At 38.2% G+C, this 24,076-nt stretch overlaps 1 protein-coding gene across 1 annotated transcript in view; it reads right to left on the bottom strand.

Annotated features, from left to right (window-relative positions):
• SUCLG2 (succinate-CoA ligase GDP-forming subunit beta) overlaps positions 1-24,076 on the bottom strand; it is a 114,930-nt gene that overhangs the window by 60,632 nt on the left and 30,222 nt on the right. Inside the window, exons 3-4 of the mRNA XM_066327221.1 lie at positions 3,687-3,786; positions 3,472-3,562 (exon numbers count right to left, since the gene is read on the bottom strand). Coding sequence (XP_066183318.1) covers positions 3,472-3,562; positions 3,687-3,786 — 191 coding nt within the window. The remainder of the gene's footprint in view (positions 1-3,471; positions 3,563-3,686; positions 3,787-24,076) is intronic.

Here is a 24,076-nt window from a genome sequence, read left to right as displayed (position 1 = left end):
ATTGAATCTACAGACTGCTGACTCTTCTCACATTTTGTCTGTTTTGCTTTTGATAAAGAATATGACACCTCATTATCTGTTTACCATATCATATTTATATTTAAAATGGCCTGGGGAACAATCAGTTTCCATTAAAACTTCCTGACAACTTCAAGCTTTCCTTCTCTGTAACAAATCGTTACCTAAAAGTTTAAGTCACGCATCTAATGTCATCAGGGTAACTGTAACAGCTTTTTTTAAACAGAATCAAATATGCAAAATGTTCATTCTGTTATTGCTTGGAGAGAAAAAACACAGGTAGTGCATTCTCAGGTTGTCATGAGAAGAGAAGAGTGTCATCACAGACAGCCAGGCTCTCCAAATTCCAAACTGCCACAAGAGGATTTTATGTAAACTCACAAAACAGGTTCCAACTTAGGAGGGAATTGAAGAGATTGCTATTAATTTCAGAAACATCAATCTGAAGAGGCACAAACACACTTTAGATTCTGTAGCAGGTGCACAAGCTGAGAAAGAAAGCTGAAACCACCATTTTCTGTTCCGTAATTATTCTAATTGTAGAAAATTTCTACCTTTTCTACCTTCCTTACAAATACATGTAAAAGGTACGTGACATTCACTCCCTGACTTGACACTAGCTCACTGATTGCCCCACAAAAAATGACATAACAACTATTTGCCTTCTGAAAAATGCTTATTACTTGAATTTTTTAAAACATAGGAGTATTTTAAACCACTCAAACTTTCCAGAACACTGAAAAGTTTAAAAAGCACAAATCCAAAAAACATGCCTTTTCTTTTCTTCCTGAAATGTAATTTTCCTTCAGTACATGTAGAACACAAATTCTTCCACACATGCAGAGAGAAAGCATGTGCCTTGAAATAGAAAATAAAAATGCCAGTGTTTTGTTCTCATTTTCCCCACTGCCCTTAGCAAGCCGAAAGAGTCTGCCTGGCATTTTCAGTGCATTAAATTTCCACTGCATTAAATGCTATCTCACAGCTAAAATTTATATGTTTAATAATATTACTGTAGTTTGCCCCTTGATTAAAATTTCAGTATGTGATTTTGCAGTCCTGACACTACAAGCCTGAGCTCCTCAGCTCCTCTAACTCCCTTGAAGATCCCAATGTAAGCTAACTTTGTAAATGAGAAATTCTTTCTATAAAAAACATAATTTTGCTGGGAAATAGTTTTTGATGAACAAGTGCATAATCTTAAACATGCTTTCTTCACTATCTAATAAGCATAACACTGGGCAAATTGCTACAAAATGAATTAATTTAAAGCAGGGTGTATGCTCTTACTATTAATTACTAAGAATCAAGAACTCAATACCGAAAAATATAAAACATACTAGCTAAAAGCCAATGTTATGATCAGAATGATAGTCTATGACAGCAGATGATCAGCTTCTCCCAGTGAAAAACATCACATTGGTTTATCATGCATCAACAGGAAAATACCAGTTTTACTGGTATTTTATTTACTGGTATTTTAGATACTGGTATACTGGTACTTTTCCCTGGAACTATAGAGCAAAGGAAAAATACACTGTCATCAAGGCTGTTAACAATCTTGTACCACTAAAACAAATATCTGAAGTTCAGCAGTGCCAACTTCACCTTAAACTTCATCTCTGCCTCAGCTGCTTAATTCCTGCCCACTGTTCATCCACACAAACAACACATGGAGGGGGAGAAAGGAACCACAAGTTAAATATTCTGTAGCTACATGGAACAAAAGTCATCCTAATATAAATCCTTTGAATAATCCATGTCAAAACCCCCTCAACACCCATACCCTTCTTCCATTTCTATCAATTTCAAAGAAAATTAGAAGTTTCTTTTTCAGTACTGAATCTGTCAATGATGAACAGGCTTGCACTCTGACAAGAGTAGAATTTCTGTATGGATATATTCAAGGCAGGCCAACTAGGGCAGAAGTATAAAAACAAAGAACTTAGAAAAGAAAGCTGCTTTTACAATGTTAATTTTCCCAAGCTGAGTGACTTAATATGGGAAAGGTGTATCCCTTCTTATATCCTTAGTATTAACAGGCTCTCTGACAGACATGCTGTAATGGTAATACTGAGTCTCTTATTTTAATATATAGTATTTCTTTTTAAGAACAACCCCGAGGAGTGATGGTAATCTGCTCTCCTTGCTCCCCAAGAGAACAACTGCCTGAACACCTTCCTCCAGCCCTCATTAGACAGGATCTTTGCAGACAGGTGTTCCTTCCCCTTCTATGCTAATACACCAAGCTGTTCACAGGATATTAAATGTGAACTGCAGCTCCTTCAGCTCATGCCAAATTATTTCCTGGCACAGATGCAGTGTGGCTCTTGACTACTTACCTGTATGAGGATTCTTGCTCAGTCAAACAAAGCAAGAGATAAAAACAGATCCAGCAGATAGGTAATTGTCAGGATTTCCTGACTCACAGAATTTTATTAATTTGAAGGAGAATCTTGCTACTTCTTTGCTTCTCTTATTTAGGCTAACACAGAACAAATAATTTATGCTGAAGTGAATCTTGGTGCCTTGCAGAAAGCACCATCATTGGAAAATTGTTCATTTTCCATGTTCATTTGGTACCTCAACCCCTACCATGAACATATTTTTAGGATCTATCTGCAAAAAGTAGAAAAAAATCCTCTGTTCAGACACTTTTTTTTCCAAATGAGGAAAAAATCTCATGCCAACCTTTCAATACTTAACAGGGGCTTACAATAAAGATTAGGACAAACTCTTTAGTGAGGACTGCTGCAATAAGTCAAGGTGGCTCTAAACTAAAGAAGACAGATTGTGACTACATATAAGAAAGGATTTTTTTTTTTTCAATGAGGGTGATGAGGCACTGGCACAGGTTGCCCAGAGCAGTGGTGGATGCCCCATCCCTGGAAACATTCCTGGCCAGTTTGGATGGTGCTCTGAACAGCCTGATCTAGTTGAAGATGCCCCTGCTCATTGCAGAGGGTTGGACTGAAGGAATTTTAAAGATCCCTTTCAACTCAAACGATTCTGTGATTCATCCGTCACTCTATTAAGCCTTCCCCAGACCTGAGGGTGACTGAAATACAGATAATATTATCACCAAAGGGAACCGTGTCTCTACTGTTTCTGTAAACAGAATGTCAATGAGCATGTACAGCTAATGCTATAATGCACTTTTATCACCATTTAGGATGTATTTGATGAAAGATGAGCCTATGACAAAAGGATTCCTTTCAATATACACTGCAGAAATCAATTTGTTTTCCATCAGTGGGTATGCCAAAATTGACGAACAAAATATATACACAAACTGAAGAAGTAACATTTTTCTCTTTCTTTTTTTATCCATTAGATGTAATCAATCAGGAATTGGAAAAGGATCGAAAGAAAATCGATGCTGCACGTCCCAGTTTATTAATGCAAAATTGCAGCTGAACATAGTTTTCAACTTTCAAGAGGCCAAAATCTTACCTTTTTAACTGTCACACCATCCTTTGGAGTTTGCTTGGTTGACAGATTGTACCCAATCATCTGTTTAGCAAGCTGTTCAACAGTCCTAGGGCTACAAACAAAGGAAAAATGTTAGTTTACTGAAAAATATTAAAAGAAACAGTCCATAGCTGTTGTAAACAGCCTAAATATTATGCAAGGAATAATTTATGTTTTTTTCAATTGAAAGTACTTACTCTTTAGTTAGATGAACTCCTCCTTTCAATCCACTATTGAAAATACCTTTCCCTCTCCCTCCAGCCAGAATCTGTGCCTTCAGAACAATTTCCTTTGCCTCTGTAAAAGAAAAACACATTGCAATTCTGTGGTTTGTCAATTATTGAGCTTGTTAGTATGAGATCAAAAAGCATTTCCAGATTGGACTCTTTAAAACAACAAGAAGCTGTTCATAACTAGTGGGCAATAAAACAAGGGTAAATTCATCATTTCTATAAAGCAACCTTGCAAAAAAAGAATTGCTGAAGGAAGTTAAGGGATACACAGCTTATTAAAGTGATAAATAAGTCATTGCAGAGATCAGAACCGTGCTGTTAATGCTGCATGGCCAGCACAGCAAACCACACAGCCAGCCCAGCTCCGTGCCTGACACATTAGCTAAGTTTACAGACATAAATCAGATCATATTTTGTCCTGAATGCACAACAAAACAATGCTCATCAAGGGAAATTAATTCCATTCCTTGCTCTGTGGTTCTTCAAGAAGAAATCCCTGTGTCCAAAGGGCAGGTGAGTGCAGAGCAAGGGCAGGAGCTGTGAAAACTTTTCATCTGTCTGGGAGACATCACTTGGATCTTGGGCAATTTGAGTGTAACAGTCTCTTAGTAACACCAAAGTGCAGCAAGACAGTGACAAAAACAATTGCACCAGGTCCTACATTGCAAACAAAAGCAATCCTGACATCCTTACAGAGTCACACAGTGGGGGAAAAAAGGAAAAGAAAACAACCAAACCATCACTCATCATCTCTGCAGCTCGGGATCACAGCCTTCTCCTGAACCACGAACACCTCCCAGGTGCCTTTAAGATGTTTATTAACACCAGCTACTGTCACTTTGCACATTTATCATAATAGTGCTTTGCAAAGTCTGAGATGCTAATGCTAACAGATCATTCAGTGTGCCTAGAGAAGGCTCCTTGCCACCCTCTCCTGCAGTCTGGAAATCTCTAATTTCAGTGGTGTTTGGATAAGGTCACACCTCGGACAATATTTTATCTAAGTATCAATAAAACATAAGAATTTGTTGTTAAATTGACAAATTTACTGTTTACTTGGCACAGAGGGTACACACACACATTCAAGCACACACAGGCTTTCTAGGCTGTAAAAGCATTTTACAGATTATTAAATGTAAGTTCAGAGGTGCAGGAATTTTTTGGTGCAGGCAAACTGACACAGCATCATTTCAAAAATCCTCTATAATAAATTTCAGCAGCTACAAAAAAAAGTTGAACCTCAGAACAGTATAAACATTATGAAACAAACATTCTATTTAACACAGGCATTGTACTGAAACACAATAGTAGTAGTTACTATTACTATTATTATTATTATTATTATTAATTATTTTTAACACAGATACTATACTAAGAAATGCTTAATTACCAAGCTTCTTGAGGCTAAAATCTCTCCATATGTTTATTCATTCAGTAACATTTGACACACATCGCTCTGAACCTTAAAAGCACTCTCCTTGAAAATATTTCATGCATCCCAATATATTCATGTTCTGGGCTCTCTATCACTCATGCCACTGCCGGGCAGATAACAAGGAAATTTAAATGCAACAAAAAGTTTTATATCAAATGTTTCCTAAGCACACAAATTAAGATGAATTAAAACTATAAATCACTTTTCAACCTGCAGAAGCAAACTCTAAAAATCACAGTAGCTGCTGTGATAAACAATCTAACATGGTACTGTCAATGGATGCTGCAAGCATTTAATTAAATCAATTTTAGCTTCCAACCATCCCGACAAGGAGAGCTTTGATTGTCAGTGATGGGTGGTATCAGTTCTGGGAGTGATCATCACCCTCATTCCCAACCACCACGTTCCATGAGCACCAATTATCTCCACTGGGCTCCAACAAATGGAGTTAGAGAAAGGAATTAATGTGTACATTTTTATAATCCACCAGAGGACTATCAAGGCAATGGAGTAACTTCAGAAGAACAACTCTCAAACCCATAAACAGACAGACACGAAAGCGAGCACAGCCACGTAAAGATTAGACCTGAAGAAATAATCAATGCAGCAGCTCAGCAGAGCACAGTACAGCAGGTTCTTCATGCCCTGCAGGAAACCAACAGGAAGCAATTGAAATCCTTAATTATTTGCCCAAAGTCTGTAAAATGAAATAAACCATCCAGATCTCATTTTACAGTAACTAGGCTTGATCATTCAGTACCTACCAAGCTGATTCACTACTTAATGTCAGTCACCGTCTTATTTAGAGAGTTGATTTCTAGAAATGCTCCAAGTTTTTGTTTGTTCCTGCCTGAATCCCCAAATTATGTTATGAAAGACAATGTCAAAACAACAAAGTTGGATTAGCTAGAATATTTGAAGTAATTCAACTTTACCTGCACGTTTAAAGAAAAAAAAAAAAAAAAAAGTAAAAAAAAGGTACCTGAAGTCAGTATTAAACCCATTAAAACCAGAAAGGTGTAACTAATTTCTATTAATACTCTTCCAAACTGTTCTAGAAACACTGGAAAAAATGTTTAAGCAGGACTGTGCAGTTACACATAAAGGATTTGAAGAAAACCCATCAGAAACAACATGTCTTTACACCACCCTAAAGTACAGTACAGCATTTTCAACAGCATTAAGGCTTCGACTACCTTCAGTGTATGGCCACTGACTGACCAGTCCTGTGTAAATTAAAACACAAAAAACAAACACAAAAACTCCGAAGAAAACCAAATAACAAACCAGCCTGCTTCTTAAGTGCACATATGTGGGTTTTTAGTCACAGATTTATAGTTTTCTTTATCATTAGAAACAATACAAAAAACCCCGACAGCTTTTAAGTGTCACTAATTTAGCAACAAATAGCTGCAAACTGCTCCGTGCAGAATAATGACGCATTGCTGGTAACAGCATGTGTTCTTAACTAATTATAACCTGAATACATTAATATCTCAGACTGAGCAGCTCTTGTATTTGCCTTTTTTTTACATTAATCTATGGAAAAAAGAGAGAGGGGCAGGTGTGGTGTTAAGAGATAGGTTCAAGTGCTGGACCTGGAAGGATTTGATTAAATGGCTGGATTTGGTGATCTTAGGGATCACTTCCAAGCCAAGTGATTCTATGATTTCTAAAGAATCCTTTAAAAAAAAAATGGAACCAAAATACAGCTGGTCCCTAATCACATGCCAATAAATAAGCAAGACCTTTACTCCTCAGAAGAATACGCAGAATTCAAAATTTCACAACTGTGTCTGGCTCCATGTTTCCAATAAACTTTACTCTAACCATAGGAAAAAAAGCCTTAATTTTTCTTATTTGAAAAGAGAAAAGCTTATTTTTCTGTAATGAATTCAGATGTTTCAGCAGCGCAGAATAGAACACTGAGGGACAAACAGCCTCTACACTGCATCCAACAAAACCTCTCCTTGCCTCAGTCAGCACTGTGAATACAAACAGCAGTGATATTCCTTGCAATTGGAATAAGCTCAGTGCTATAATGAAAGCCTATTTAAAATCAATAAAATCAGTCCTGCTTTTGGGAGCTATGATTACTCTGGTCCACTGGTACTGCTTGCAGCAAAAATGAACAGCTTGTTCTCAGCCCACTGCTGTGTATATTTAACTACTGAATTCTTGATCGTGAAACAATATACAGAGTTCTGCTGGTGATATGCTATGCTAATTTATTACCTGTGAACAACTTTCCATTATTATTGATACGACTGTGTGGCTGCAAATTAGGCATGTTAACAATTACATATAAAATGTGCCGTAGCTTATCAAAAATAAACTGCTCTAAAGAACACACGATGTACTCCTGCACAGGAACAGGTCTCACACACTCCTCTGTTTATGAACAAAAGGCTTTCTACCAGAGAGAACTCAGGACTGCTTTGACAAGACCTCCCACACTAAAGAATTAGAGCTTGGGACAAAGGGAGGAGGTCTCACATGAATTCCTAATCAAATTTGTCTCACCGTGGAACTTTCAGTGGTCTGGCCTCTCTATCTGCAGGGGCTCTGTGTAAATTAATTACTGTCTGCACCTCCTTTAAAAATGCACCATCCCACTATGACATCAGTGTGTTTTACCCCAGGGTAAGGCAGCTGAGCACAGAAGGGTCCACTGCAAACCCCTGGCTCCAATGTAAGAACTGCAGCAGCAGCAAAGTGTCCCTGGAACATGCCCTGGTCTATCTGGGAATGGGCTCAGCACACATTGCAGAGTAGATGAGAGCAACCCACTGTCACGGGAGCTGCACAATGAAAACAAAGTCAGGACATGCCTAATCCAGGTTTTACAGAAGCCCTGTCTCATCACTGACCACACACTGAGTATATAAACGCCCAGGAGCCGTGTCCATGAAGGCAGCTGGGATGCCAGGATACACAGGAGGAACCCCCCTTAGCCCGAAGCCTTAAGTTTTACCCTTCATGTATTTCAGATTCTGTACTGCCCAGGGGTGCAGCTCTGAGCTCACAGTCAGTGAAGGACTGGCCAGGAATCTCACTGGATAACCAATTCCACCTCCCAAGCACTTAAGCTTAACACTGTTTTCCTAGAAGCAGAAGTAAATTCAGTGCTTCCTTTCCCAAAGCAAGGGGTTTTCCCCCATTCTGCTTAATAGTTTTGCTTTCATAGCATGAGATTGGAGGAAAACAAGGCAGACATTACAGACACTTTCTGACAGCAATTATTCCTTATTTTGGATAACACAAGAACTATAAAGACACCAACAAACCCCAGAACACCTACATGACAATCCTACTTGTTTCCTCACTAGTGTTGATGCAAACCCACAAAAGCTCAAGTGTCCTGTAAGGGTTATAAATAATCTCTCCCAAACTGCATCTCTGCAGCTCAGAGCCTTTCCTCCAAAACCAAGGGTTCCCCTTACAAGCTTTAAAAGGGTCCAGTTTGGATTGATTTTAAGTTTTACTACTCACATCTAGCTGATCCAACAGTAGGGACATCAACTTTTTTGGGGTCTTATCTGTCCTGTTTTGTTACTGTAGCTTCTTTCTTATCAATGCCACCCCTACCACCTGAGTTTCCAACTTCCCTTTGGGCATGATGGGCTGTAATTAATTTCCCAAATTTCAGCCACCCTCTTACACTGCTCAGGCATGACCCTGTCAGGCTTTTACTACCTTTCAGCAACACTCCAGACCAGAGACATTCTGTAGATTACTCCAGCAAGGAAAGAAGGGAGAAGAATAAAAGCAATAAGGAAGACCATAACAAGCATAATAAAATAATAGAAAAACTGTAGTTAAACTGAATCTTAAAGCTGTGACAATAACTTTTCACATTTGCGTTTCTTTACACCAACTTGGTCTGAAATTTGAGACAGCTTTTCCCAAGTATTGCTGCCACTTCCACTGCTGCCCATCTTCTGAGAACTGCAGGGATGCAGCATTCCCACTCTGCCAAGTGAGCAGATTGAGATGAAAAAGAAGCTGTCCACAAGATACCTCCCACATCTACAAAACTATTGTTGTGCTTAAAGACCTTCTGAATGAAGATAAACAATGATTTCCCCCCCCCTTTAATTTTAATTTAAACTCTCTTCCTCTGTTATTTTCACCCTTCTGCTCCATAAGACCAAGAAGAATTATGTTCTTACAAGCTTACTTTCCAGAACCTTTAGTTTGCAGACTAGTTTAGAATTAAAGTTAAATAAATCATCCTTTTTATAATTCCATACTTTTGAATATATTGTATATTTATTGCTAGATTATAAGCCTCATTAAAATCTATAATGATAAATTAGCCAGTCTCTTGATTCTGTCACTACTATTATTAATTGCTTTCATAGCCATTACTACACACTTCACCAGTGATAAAAATTTTAGGGCTAGATAAAATCAGCTAAGCTCAAGCTCACTCTCAATACTGCAGTCTTAAACCTTCCCAGAGTAAAAGTAATCAAGTATTCACACATCCTACATTTAAGTTAAACCTGATAAATTACTTATACAGCAAACGGAGCCTCACTAGATCCAGCAGCACCACTATAATGCATGGAAAAATATGCACATTAAGGCAGGGATCCAAAAGAAACAGTTCTCATCTTGAAACTGTTCATTGTATGTGCTTGTTTAAAACTCCATGGGATATCTTATTTCTGATATTTTTCAGCCTTTAACAGCTTCTTTTTTCAACGGAACTTCTCATTATTTTTTACATAAATTTCATCTGTAACAGACAAAGGGCTTAGAAAAATGGCTGTTTTCACATCTGCTTACAAACCTGAGAGCAGACGTGGTTTAAAAACTCAATCAGGAAAGAAACAAGTTTGTCCTTTTGTGGAAGAGCACTGAAGTTCACTGACAAGAGAGAAAAATCTCTTTCTGCCAGCTCTAAAGGAGCATCCATTCTATGGGCAAAACAGAGAAAGGCAATTTCTGTAATCTGCAGAGTCTCCCTGGCATCCTGAAGCATATAAATAGTAAATACCAGACAAAAATAGAAAAAAATCCATGCAAAGGGATCCAGGGTTCTTCTATCATTATAACCAACAGGTCCATTCTTGCTACATTTAGACTTAAAAATATTCTTTATTTTATGCCCAAACCAATATTATTTTTCTCCTCCTCAAGTGATTTCACTTTAAGAGGCTGCATAAAGCAAGCAAAGAAGACTTTCTTTCTGTACTAGTCACAATCTCTATGACCTGACAATACCACCACAGAAGCCTCTCAGGATATTCTGTTAATGACTGAGAAATACAAAAGGGATTGGACTGGGGATGCAAAATCATATGCTTCAGTAGACCTGCTTTCCTTATAAGTATAAAATACATCTATAAATCACCAGACTTGATTTCTAAACTGGTCATTCAAAAATTTGTCAGTTTTAACAGATTCTTACCAAGCCATTTCTCTCTATCCTTCCCATTTCCCTAAACCACAAAAAACCCCCCAAAAAAACCCCCAAACCCTCCCCCCCCCAAAAAAAAAATTATTACAAGTTTTCCCTGCCAAAACAACATGCAAACCTTCTTGACACCCCCCCCACTTCCCCCCCAAGTAAAATATATTTTAAAGTTAGTAGACTCAGGCAGATCAACTGTGCCCTAAATTCTTGACTGCATACCATAACACAATTTGTTTCAATACAGTTCAGGGAACAGGCTTTATGCAATCTGTAGTGTTGAAGTCAAGCAGCCATTAGGAACAAACACTGTTCTCGCCCCTTGCTGCAACAATACACACACCTGCTTTCCTGGAACGTGTTCAAAATTTCATTCTTTCTGATTATATGTAAGGCACAAAAGACACAAAGCCTTCTCTGACTGATTCTAATTCTTTTATCCATTATTGAACTGCAGAGATGATTTTGAAAAAAAAAATAAATGTATGTTGTGTAGAATACATAAAAACCGAGGCACATATATTAGTTTTTTTCACACTTCACTTTTAATCATAAAGGAGTTGCTGTAGTTGGAGATAGTCTCAAAAATGGGGCATGAAATAAAAAACCTAAGCAAGGAACCTAAGGGAGGTCACATGCTAAAAAAACAAGTTAATATCAATTGTAGAATCATAAATGGTTTGGCTTGGAAGGGACGTTAAAGCCCATCTCATTCCAAGCCCTCCCATGGGCAGGGACACCTTCCACTGTCCCAGGCTGCTCCAAGCCCTGTCCAACCTGGCCTTGGACACTTCCAGGGATGGGGCAGCCACAGCTTCCCCTGATGCCTTAAGTTTGAGCTTTCATGTATTTCAGATTCTGTGCTGCCCAGGGTGCAGTTCTGAGCCTCATATTAAGTCTCAGTCACTTTTCACAGTGTAAGGAGACAAAACAAATCCTTGTCCTGCTGCACACCAAGGACAACTTTCAGGCCAAAGGCACAAACAAGGGTGGGCTGGAGGGAGGAACAAGAAGGATGGGACCTCACAGCCTGGAGCTGGAATTGGACAATTAAACCCCAATATTCATATGGACCAAAACTTATAACATTTTAGACCTTGTGACTGGCTGGGCTTTTTGTGACCATTCTAAGTCCACCTTGGGTGTAGCCCTGGTCAGGCTTTGTCCTGTCCATGGTGAATCCTAAGGACCTTGCAATAAATACCTACTTTATTCTCTGTCTCTGTCCAGTCTCTGTGTCTGGTCAGTCTTCCCAAGGCATCACCCCAAGGAACCATTGTTCCCTGATGATAAGGAATGTTTTTCCTGATACAAAATCTAAACTTTCTCTCTGTCATATATGACAATATGCAGAGAGTAAAGACAACTGTAATGTTACCACCATTACTTAAGAAGTGTTAACAAATCCATAAAGTGACAGGTGAACCCTGTTCAAGTAGAGACCTCACAATTAACCCTTCACCAAGCACAGTCGTTCCATACAGGTCTGCCATGCCCAGCAGGATCCTTAAAAATAAGCATTAAAATACTTAAAGAAACGTGGAGGACATCACACATTCCCAAAATGCACAGGACACATTTCCTTGGCAGATCTTCCAGTCAAAACCAAGCTGGAATGTTTCTAGAAAGAGACAGTAACTGTGAGATGTAGTCACTACCACCATCCCTACATCTACATACAATTTAAAAGACATTTTTGTTACATTAACATCTCATAGGAAGCAAGAGAACATAAAATGTTTTTCTGCAGAAGACATCTTTCAAAGAGCAAAATAACACATAATATTTGTAGTCTGCATATAAATACCTTAAGTCATTAAATAATGTGTCAGATAAAAAACCAAAAGCATTCTTAGACAGTTGTGCATTTTGGGAGTGGAGGCTGGGCAACCAAGAGCCTTTGAAAGAGCAAGGAACAGGCCACAGGCTCAAAGGGAGAAATCTCAGCGTGCATCAGCTTTAAAGCAAATTTCTGCAAGGCCAAGACCAAATTCCTTCAAAGGCTTTCATCATCTCTCGCTGCCTTGTAAAAGCTGGGACAAAGTGAACTAGTGTTACTAGTGGACACGAAAGAAATCACGCTCACCCATCAGGATGTGAGATGAGAAAAGAAGGACCTTATTTTTGGGTTCAGGGTTTAAATAGGACTTTGACCAGCGACTGGGGGACAAGGTTAACACCCCTTTGACCCCACTGGTCAAGCCAGAAGTCTATCACAGAGAGGAATGGGAGAACAATCTACTTTGTTTATGTTACAAGTGTGAGAACTCCAGTACAAGAATGTAAAAACATTAGAAAGCTGAAAAATCAGGGCGACACCCATGTGCATGCACTGCCCCACTTCAAGGCCTCTCACTTCTTTACTCACCACCACAGAAGTAATTTCTCTTCTTTCCAACAATTTACAGTGACACAATACAGATGCTTTCATCAAACAGACACTTATCTGCTTAATTCTAAGCACACTCTGATGGCAGCTTGGCATTTGGGTGCCTGCATAAATATTTCCCTCAGTGGGGCTTTGACACATTTCATGAAGAACTTCTTAATGAAGCTCCAAACCTAAACCTCATCTACAGTTTGCATTTTTACCCAAAGCAATGAAAATACTGAGCAGCTCTCAGCTGAAAATTTACATTTTTAAAAAAATTAACATTTCTCTCCCAGAGACAGCTCTTGTTATACAATTCTGCTCTAGCTCTTAGCCTTGTATCCCTTAGCTTTTGTTTCATTGTGTAGGGCTGCATTAGATAGTACACATTGTGCAGTTTAGACCATAAATAAATCAATCCACATCCAAAACTAGAAACATACAAAAGAATAGCAAATCTGGCAGTATTTTGATCTGAGCCAAGCCCAGTAGGATTGAAATGTCCTCCAGTAGCATGATTCATTATCCAAGTTACTCAGTGGAATTAAGTACAAAGTTTTCAATGTATTGCTGAAGTAATTTATTGAGCCTCTGAAGAGAATCATGCTAGACTGGTCATTATCAGGGAAACATCTGGATGGGAAAATGATCACATTGAAGAACTTATGTCTGCCTCAGTGGTGCTAAAGACAGAAAGTTGAAAAGTATTACTTTGGAGTGGTTATTCTACATATGCCCTTGATTCCTTGCCCTGATTTTGAAGCAAGACACTGGCTTGCAACAAAACTAACTTTTCCCTGCCAAAACTAACCAAGAATACTTGACTTCCTCCTTCCCACAACCAATGATCACCACCATTACCTTCCCAACCTTTTTCACTGCTTACAGACAGGAATCACATACTGAAAAGAGGACATTTTTAAGATCTCAGTATTGACCACTGAGATGTAGCCTCATTTACTGAAGTATTTTCTATTTGAAGAATAAAATCAGACTCCACAAAATAAAATAAACACTATGTCAATTTAAAGAAAGAATCTTTTTCCAGCACAGCCTCTAACAGACACCTGACATCAGGTAAAAGCCAGCTGGAGAAGGAAAATCCAGCAACTGAGACACTGGGGTGAGGGTTTGCACAAATATGACATTCAAGTTCTTTTGCAGATAAAAGCAGGACTAAAATGATGAACAAGTATGGCTCTGGCCATCTGGAATAGCAATCAATTTTACCTAGAGTGAAAAGAAAATCCAAGGAGAAGGAACAGAGTTGCTCCTAAGGTTTCCATCTTGTCAAGTGGAGTTTAACTAAGTAAAGACTCTGGGTAAAAGCTCATTTATTTCCAGAGCTCCAGATCTAGAAAACAGAGCTATCCAAGTATGAAACAGACAGATAAACCTCACCACATGAAGGTGTAAGGAATGCAGGAGAGAATGGAATACAAAAATGAATTGAGAATTATCTATTTAAAACACAGAAACACTGCAACCCAAACAGGCACCATATTTACTGCTAGAGATATTTTCCTGCTTAAAAACCTTCTAAGGATTCCTGTTGTTAGATTTCATGGTATCTAGCTTTTAACCATATTAAAATATCCTACTACATTAAGCAGCATTAAAAGAAGTATTTTAGTCCTCTGGCAATTGGTAAATATTAACTGCTGTAGACAGATGAAGTTTTAGTTGTGGTGAGCACCTGAGTTTAGAACTTAATGTCAGATAACACCAATAATCACTGAGCCCAAGTAATAAGGGATGCACTACTATCCTCCTCTTGCTTTTGTTTATTCATCATATATGTGAAATAGAAGCAATTGCCAAAATAATCTAATAATGGAAAAAGGTTAAGAGAAGACCTATTATGGGAATCTTTAATATCTAATTCAGTATTTCAGACTTAATTATTCCATTAAAAGGCCATCTCACTGATCAATGATACACTGGTTAATTTAGATTCATTGCCAAAAAATTTTTGTTTAGAACATAGTTTCAAATCTTTATTACCTGAACAATGCTCTTTTTACAGCTTTATAAAATTACCCAACCCATACAATTCCCTCTCACACATACAGTCAAGACATTCAACATAAACTCATTCAGAACACATCCCTAACACTGCATCACTGCCAATATTAATTAGCCTTCTATGAAAAAAAAAAAACAAAAACATTTCTTTTGGCTATTTTTTCTAGATTTCTTTTTTATTCTGTGATATTTTTCTTAGTATCACATCATCTGCAGACACTTTTCAAAAATGCTGAAGAAAGGCACTTTAGGGAATGTTCCAGATAAGGGGAGAAAAAAAGTCCTGCTGTGCTTTTCATAGCTTGGTAATTTTTACAGACATTCTTCTTGTGATGTATTCTTTTTGCACACCATTGTATTAAAAGTCTTCAATTTTGAATGTTTGGTGGAAACAAGATAATGCAAACTTTACCGTTTCAGCTACGAAAACTCACTGCCAGGACAGGTTAAGAGAGAAAAAAAAAATAGATTTAAAGTGTTTCCATTACTTATTGAACGCTAAACCACAAAAAAAAGCACAGAACTTTGAACAACTTAGTTGGGTGGACCAGAGAGGTTTCTGCTTGAAAGATGAAAATAAAAAAAAAAAAAATGGGACAAGAGACTTTTATCTTGAGATGAGCTTTTAATTCATAAACCACCTAGGAGAAAATATTAATTATTTCAAAAACACGGTAAAGCAACTGTCAAAATACATGTTGTATCCTTGATTTTCACCAGTAGCTTGTTAGCTGAGCCATTCATGAACATGCCCAGTGCCAACACATGCAGCTTCTTGGCTCAGCCTCTCTCTGCCACTTCATTTTCTCAGTGGTTATATAAGGATTTGCTTTTTTATTATATATGCAGCTACAACATGATCTGCATGAGGACACTGGACAAGCTGTTAGCTCCATTAACTTAATAATAGATCTCTGAGTGTGATTTCCTATTAATTTCATTTTCCTCATTCCATGAGAAGCCAAAATTACAGACAGCCATATGGTGCTTCATAAACAACAATTAAAAGTTATTTTCTGATTTTTAGGGACTAAAAAAAAAGCCCATAAAAATACATATGGTTGGAAAGAAATAAAGGAAATTATGCTTTGGAATGTCTGCATATGTCTAAGATGCTCCAAACACTTCCTCAGCCTTTTTCCCATTCACACACTTCTGGTCCTTGCCAGCCACTGGAGGTTACAATTAATCACAGTGCATGCTTCAAAGATCACAATTAAGATTTTTCTTCTAGAAATGGAACTTCACAACACCAGCTTGTATGAACTGTGTAGCACAAGTTGTGTTGTGACTCTGACTCTTCACCTTTACCCACTGCATGGATTTGCTAACAGGATGGTTCCTGCCCAGCCAGAAGCACCTGGCAGAGCTCTGCCAGTCAGAGAAATGAAATCCATGGGTTGGAGACTGGACTGGGAACCTGTCAGCTCATTAGAGGCTCCCAGTAATGTAAATTACCTTGTTGTTTTGCAGGGACTAAGAATTCCCAGTACCCAACACAGCAGCTGAAAAACCAGCCTACTCCAAATCATTGCAAGCTGCTCCTCTGAACGACTTCAGAACAGCCACCTTCTTCTCCTCTGCCCTTTATTACATCTTGTGTATGTGCTGATTGTGGAGAGCAATTTGGTCTGAGAGTCCCATCTGAGTACCTGAAGTTACATAAACCCTTAAAGACTCTTACTGTAAAATGGAAATAAAAAACTACCTGCATCATCGGAATGGTTTTTCTACTAAAACATCTGTAATGGGAGAAATTTCCTTAAAAGCACCAGGGATAACTGCTTTTACTGCTGTCCACTGCAAGTCAAGCTGACAGGCAGAGTTTTTGACGTACATTCATACATACATATATATATATACACATATACTTACAGGGCAAAGCCAGGATCTGTAACACTTTTTGGTTGCTAGCACAGTCCCAAGTAAAAAAGAACAAGAAAATCCCAGTGGCTGAGTTTTAAAAGTTCCACAGTAAAAATAAAAAGTGCTTCTTCCTTAGAAAATCTAAATGTTAACTAATAGGAGGTTAAAGGGACATTATTATCCTTATCGATGTTTTAACTCTTAACAAGTACTGAAAAGCAGCATTTAACCTTTACAGAACAGTGCTGGTAAAGTTGTCCATCTTGGTGCTCATTTATCCCAGAGTGACAAGGATATTGCAGTAATTATCAGCCACACTCATAATTTTCCTATTTTTTCCCCTAAGACAGATTATGTCTAGCACATGTCCTAAACAAAGCTACATGAATCAATCTAAACCATTCCTTATTTTCTTCTTGTGCACTTTCTTATCACAGTCTATTTCTTTTTTCTTTGTATGTACAAATTTCTTTGTTTCACAAGGAAAGACCTTTTCAAATTCATCACAAAAGTCACTGTTGTGATATTAATAGATTTTACTTCAAAGTAAATCAGATGCAAAGCCTCTGGACTAGAGTTTTAAAGCCAAGTATTGTGGATATATGAGAAATGAAATCTGATAATGCACATAATAATTTTCTTCTACTTTATTACCACTGATCTGAAACTGAAGATCCACAATCATGTCTTTTCTTTCAGTTGACTAACACAGAAGTGCTTTTCTGACATTACCTCGGCTGATTTCTGCAGAAGCAAGTCTGCATTTCTTAAAGGACTAAACTGAGGGTAGGTCCTGCTCACTTGCAGCCTGTAGAGAGGTTGAAATGGAAACAACATCCTGAGTTTTCAGCATGGGAAGCATTAGGAAGAAAAAAGATTAAAAAAAAAAACAACCAGCATGTTACAGAACAATGGCCTGAGTAAAATGGGCAGCCTGTGTGGAACCCTCCAGGGCCAAGCCAAAAGACAAAACAAGGCACAGACGTCCCCCATCCACTGTCCCCAATCCAAGCACTGTCACTGTGCTTGTAGCCCTGGAAAACTGCAGGGGGACACGAGACCTGGCAGCACGAGAGGAGTATCAGGGATGAACAGGAACGTTGGTGTGAAATCAAATAATTTCCCCCAGGAGTGGGTTGTTCCACAGCTCTGTCCAGGGCAGCTCTGGAGATGCTCCAGGCAGCAATGCAGGAGAGGTGTTGATGGAGAGAACAAGACATCCCAGGCTCTGACCTTGGCCAACCCATTCAGCCACGTGTGCTCTGTGCAATGAAGGTTCTCATAAAGCTCTCAGCTGCCCCAGACTAATGAAAGAAGAAGCAGGACAACAAATAAAAGTGAAAATGGAGAGGGCATTACTTTCAGCAGAGAGCTACAGCCAACCTCTGCTCTCCTGTCAAAGAAGTGAAGTGATAAAGCACCACAATGACACTTCCATGGCACTGCAGACTGAGCAGGTGGAGCTGCCAGTTTTCTGCCAACATCTCCCAGGAACTCTCCTGTTACACAATTAATTAATGAAAAGACAAAGAAAAATCTTGTAAATGAGCAGAGTTAAAAAATCAGGCTCATTTCATTACTATCAATAATTTTCCGACATGGCTTCTTATCACTCACCTAATTCCGAGCACTTTGTCATCACAAATTAAGATTTAACTGCACAATAAACAAGCTGCAAGCAGTTTGAAGTGCCTCAAAACCTACACAGATCAAACATACAGACCTATTTTCATTGATTATGTAATATTGACATCAGCCTTACAATGCTATTACCCAGGCACACAAATGTAAGGCCTTAAATCAATGGATTTGCTTTCAAAACTTTCCTTGGACATAGCTGATGGGAACGGGGAGGTCTTGGAGCTAATCAGTGTTCAAGGAGAAAAAAAAATAAATCATAGGCTTAAACTTTATAAATCACTGGTCATTTGTGCCCATCATCTGGAGGCATGGTCTACAGCTTCTGTTTTTCAAGTGCTACGGTGCAGAGTGCCTTTCCCTGGAAGCACTCACCAAAGTCCCCGAGCTGCCAGCCACAGTCGCTGCTTTTGAAACTTGGGACCATCTGTATTTGAAATGAACATTCTGTACATAGTTATTTGCATCCCTACCATGGCAAGGCACGCCAAACACAGAGTCCCAGATGTAAATGCATTCTGCCTGCATGGGTAAAGACCCAACACACTGATACAACATGCAGACAAAAATGCTTTCCTGCAAAGGTGTGTCTTGAGTCAGATGCAGCCTGTTTATTTTGAACTTGTAATATCCATTGAATTAACAATTAATACAAAATTGATGTCTACACAATAATTCTCTCAAAGAAGCGAAAATACATTAAAATCAAATACTTTTATAATGATTTTCAACTTTTTACATATATGCAAAAGATAATTAATACACTTCATAAAAGCACTTCAAGCTGTTTTTAAGTTTGGGGTGCTTTTCATTTGTGTGTTTTAAAGAGTTTTCACACTCCTCCTTTCTGTTTTTCCAACTGACACTTTAATCTCCTCCTCTTGTAAATATGAGCTTATAACAATAAATCATGTTTTATTTATTAAAGATATAAACAGGAATCAATACAAAGCAGAAATCCCAATCTCCATAAAGTTTCTCTCCACACTGACTGAAATCAGTTTTCATATGAAGATTTAAATATGCATCTGGTTGGCATTTAAGCAAAACCAAAAATATCATGATTCAAAAAAAAAAAAAAAGTACTGGCTTTGGCCAGTTCTAGTGAAGTAAAATAAGTAAAATCAATGACAATTCTTTAAAACATAAGCATTATGCAATGAGGAACCTGACACATCGGAGAACTGTTGCCTAAATTAGCACCAAAGAACTCCAGAAACTGTAATATAAAGCAGAGGGTTTTTACTTTTATACTCAGGTCACTTTTAGACACAACATTGTTTATTAGAAGATTAAAAAAAAAAAAAAAGAAGATACCCTTGATTCTTCTGTAAATATATTCTCCTCGGAAAAGTGCCTGTATGAAGCACACCAGGGAACAGGAGTGCAAGCAGCCCACATCACCCTGCCCTTTGTTTGGATTGTCAGTTTTTCCTTTTGATCTTTCTTTGCAGTTGAGAAACCAAAAATTGATTTTCCCACTTGAACTAAGGTAGAAAAAGGACAATGTTTTATTTAAGATCCTTCACTCCTGCACATAAGCCTATTTCTTTCTTTATATACAAAAGAAACTGTCTTTTTGTTCTTGTAAAAAAATATTTCCAAGTGGGGAATGGTCTCAGTGTTCTGACTCTGGATTAATAACAGGAGGAAGGTGTTTAAAAATCCAAATACTGGCCTCCTGCAGAGAAACACACCTCAGGAGCCTTCTAGAGGTACAGAAGCTGAGCTTCAGGGAAGCAGGTCACACTTGTTAGATGTCTGCATAAACCTAAGCCACGAGCAATGTTACACTCAAAACCTTGTTTATGGGCAAAGAGAAAGAACAATTTACATATTTAGACACATATAAAGCCAAGACTATATTGCAAATATACCCAAGAGATCAACAATGTAGTTGTTTTTTTTAATTTTATTTTTTTTATTTTATTCCAGACTTACTTGTTATAAGAATGAGAATAAATGCTTATATGTGGGGAAAAAGAAAACCCTCTATAATAATGTAGTTAAAATTGTTACACAACTATTTCCTAATTGCTACCTCTTTTTTTACTGGTGTTATGCTCATCCTTCCACTGCACATCTGGGTCCAAAGGTGGACAGTTTCATTTGGATCTAGGGCTGTTCTTTGTTGGAAGAAATATATTTGTTTTGGCTCCTTTTATCTCACTTTTTTAAAATGGGCTTTTTCTTCCCACTGCTCCCCTCACTTTACTGTATATATAGTGAGTAGTAGGGAATTAGATACCAGAGACACATTGTAACCCACTGTGAGACCAAAATTATTGAATTCACTAATTAATTCCTTTGATTTTTTTTGTTGTCACAATTTTTATTGCAGAAAGCGTGTTGATATTGGCAGAAACCAACATTCCCTGACACCTGAAGGTATTACTGGTACTCCTGGACCACAAATTTCCTGAGTTATTTGCACAAATTTTTATTAAGTCCTTGAAGAAATTTGAGCTCACAAGCTGCTGACCTGCTCTTGAACCTCACAGGTTGAAGGACACAAAAATACCCTCTGAGAAGCACAAGAACCTCATGCCAACTGCAGGTTTCCCTTGACTACTCCAGTCTTTTTAATCTTTTTTTTTTTTTTTTTTTTTTTTGTGTGTGAGCTTTGCCCAAGCATTTCATTTGGATCAATTCAGCACCTAGCTTGTCACACAGGACCCTGTTCAGAGCAGTCTGCTGGACAGCACAGCAAATCCTGTGTAATTACGACCCAACAGGCTGCAGTGATGCCAACCACTAAACTGAAACCCAAGGAATGCAATTTGTGGTTCTCCTTAAGATATATGATCAGCTTTTAGAACTTGGGAAGAACAGGGAGGCTACATAAGAAAAGCAATTTCTAGTATTCAATAAAGAACTTTGCAGTTAAAGACAGAGAGCAGTACCTACATCCACATGGCACAAGGCTCAATTATTGATAGCACTGCCCTGCTTAATTAGAAGCCTACAGGCCTTTCTCACATACCAGCACTTTGAGGGAACACAAACATGCTACTCCCCTAGTTGTGACTTTTCTGAAGTTTCTGACAGCTTGGCTTTTGTCCCTCAAGCTCCAATCACCACCTCAGCAGAAAAATATAACTATATACATTAAATTTCATGTTTTACAGGTTTTGTAACATTAAATTAGCCTAGAAAAATGAATATAAAAGCAAGAAAGAGGCATTAGCCTTTGGTTTGGTAATCAGTATTTGCAGGAAAGGATGTATCTCAACGTGATGTGGAAACCAGCAAAGCTGTTTCATTTAGGCTTCCTGCAAGTTGAGCTCTGTGGGGATTTTGAAGACAGATATTATGCTTAGAAATTGAACTCTACATATTTTAATGAAATTGCACACTCTAAACACCACAATAAGTGAGAAGTCGTATCAAACACCGGAATTTGGAGCTTTCTCAATTACTCACATACAAATGGTAACTTTGCTGGGTAAAGATGTAAAACTCGAATAAACACCAACTTCACAAAGAAATAAACACCTTTTGCAAAGGAGGAGAATGTGCAGCTGATTTAAGTGCCTTGAACCTGTGTTGAACCTATAAAGGGACTGACACAACAGGTGAGTAAGGACATCCCAAATGGTCACATCCTTCATTCGTGCTGTTCAGCACCTTCTCAGCTTCAGACAAGCAGGACCATGGATCAGATGTGTCAGCAGCAGCAGATCACATCTGCACGCCAGCTTTATAACCCTGAGTGTGTAGGTTCAACCACTCTGCCATGGAAAGGAAAGGTATGTGACCTAAGCACCCTCCCAGTGACCCTCCTATGAATCCTCAAAAGCAGATGCTCTTGTGTCATCCTGCCAAATGTTTAGCACTGGTTAATATTTCATTAACTTATGGTCAGCAAGCTGCTTTACCACATCAGAAAGGCCACTTCTCAGCTTCTGCAGAGTCGTATAATCATGTCTGCCTGGTTTACAAATCAGATGAGGTAACAGCTGAAAATAAACCTACAGTAGATTACTCCTTCTCTCTGGGCTGCTGAAAAGAGCTCCAGATTTTACTGAAGTGTCAGATATACAATAGGGCAATCTTTCTTTAAAGGCAACACTTTTGCATGATGTTTTGTTCATGCTTCTGCCATTTCTTACATTCCAAACTTCTCACTTCAAGGTCAAGTTCAGAACTGGTGTCTAAGGCAGTATAAATCACACGTGTATAAATTGTAGTCACAGTTTACTCTCAGAAAGTCTCTTTCAGTATAATGTACTTAATAGTAGTAAAGAAGTAGGCTCTAAATAGCTAAAAAAATTCATTGAGACAAAAGAACATATAATTAATGTTGTCCTACCTGCTGTTAACTGCACTAATTGCATCCTTTCTGCACAACTGAAAATCCTGACACAGAGACATCTTCAGTGATATGCAACTCGTGTTCAATTACCCCTGAACCTTGGCCCTTACAAGTCTTTCTCTAGTATTTAATTTGACTGGCTTATTTTGTTTCTTCATCAGCAGAGAGATTTCTGAAGGAATGCTTAGTCCAGTCTGTGGAAGTCCAGACATCTCACTATTCACAGGACATGAGAAATTCAATGTAAAACCCAGCCATAAATTGGAACCCATAAATCAAAACTGTGAAAATAGTCACAAAGCTGCATAAGCTCAACGACACAGGAGTCTTATCTTGTAAAGCAACAACATAAAATATGAAAATACATGACATTTTTTCATCTTAAAATTGTAAAATAACTTTTCCATACAAACATCTTTAAGTAGCTAACTTGGCTTCTTATGGATCAAAGAAACAACTAAATAAATACTATATGCACATGCACTTCAAACAGGAATGTCACTCAGAAGATAAAATAAGCAAATTATTTATAGTATATATTAATCATCATATTTAAATGGCATATTACTTCATGGTATGAGACATAAGCCTGTATTTAATTGGGGGGAGGGAAGATTGCATAGGAATAGTTTTTCCTAAGCTAGCCAGATTTGCAATAATGAGCCTCAAGTCTCTCTTGTTCCACTTTTATTCCAAAATATCCAAGCAAAAGCTGTATTATACTGAAGGCAAAATGTGGAAAGGCCAGTAAGAAAATCAGCCACATAGAACATCTAGTGAGCTAAACCAAAAACCTGGATACAAGATTACGCTGTGGGAACAAGAACAAGAGGAGGTGTTGGACGTGCAGACGTGGCATCAGGACTAATAATCCTCAGTGGGGACAAAGCACAACACACCAAGATCAGGAAAACTGCCACTGAACTCTACAGGTGAACAACTGGAGGAGCACAGGGGTCAAAGACTTGGCAGGGAGTAGAGGGAAGTGCAGTGCAGCAGTGGCGAATCTTCCCAGTGAATTTATATTATTAACTGTTTATACAGCAAACTCTTCTTGGTTGCCTTTCTCTTCTCTTTCTCCAAAACCCCTGGGGCTGTTCTTAAGTATTTAGAACAATAAATACATTTAAGATTTATAGCCTGAAGTTTAGCCATATTCATCTTACTCAGGTGAGCAGTCCAACTAAGCCCAGGGGAGGCGCAAGAAAAATGTTCCCCTTCATAATGATGCAAGGAAGAAAAGCTGACTTTAACTGTAGGACCAGTGAGAGTATAACACACA

Source organism: Sylvia atricapilla, chromosome 11, assembly GCF_009819655.1.
Source record: "Sylvia atricapilla isolate bSylAtr1 chromosome 11, bSylAtr1.pri, whole genome shotgun sequence".
Lineage (NCBI taxonomy): Eukaryota > Metazoa > Chordata > Aves > Passeriformes > Sylviidae > Sylvia > Sylvia atricapilla.
Note: the sequence above shows the minus strand (reverse complement) of the source record. Positions and strands in the feature narration are given on the sequence as shown.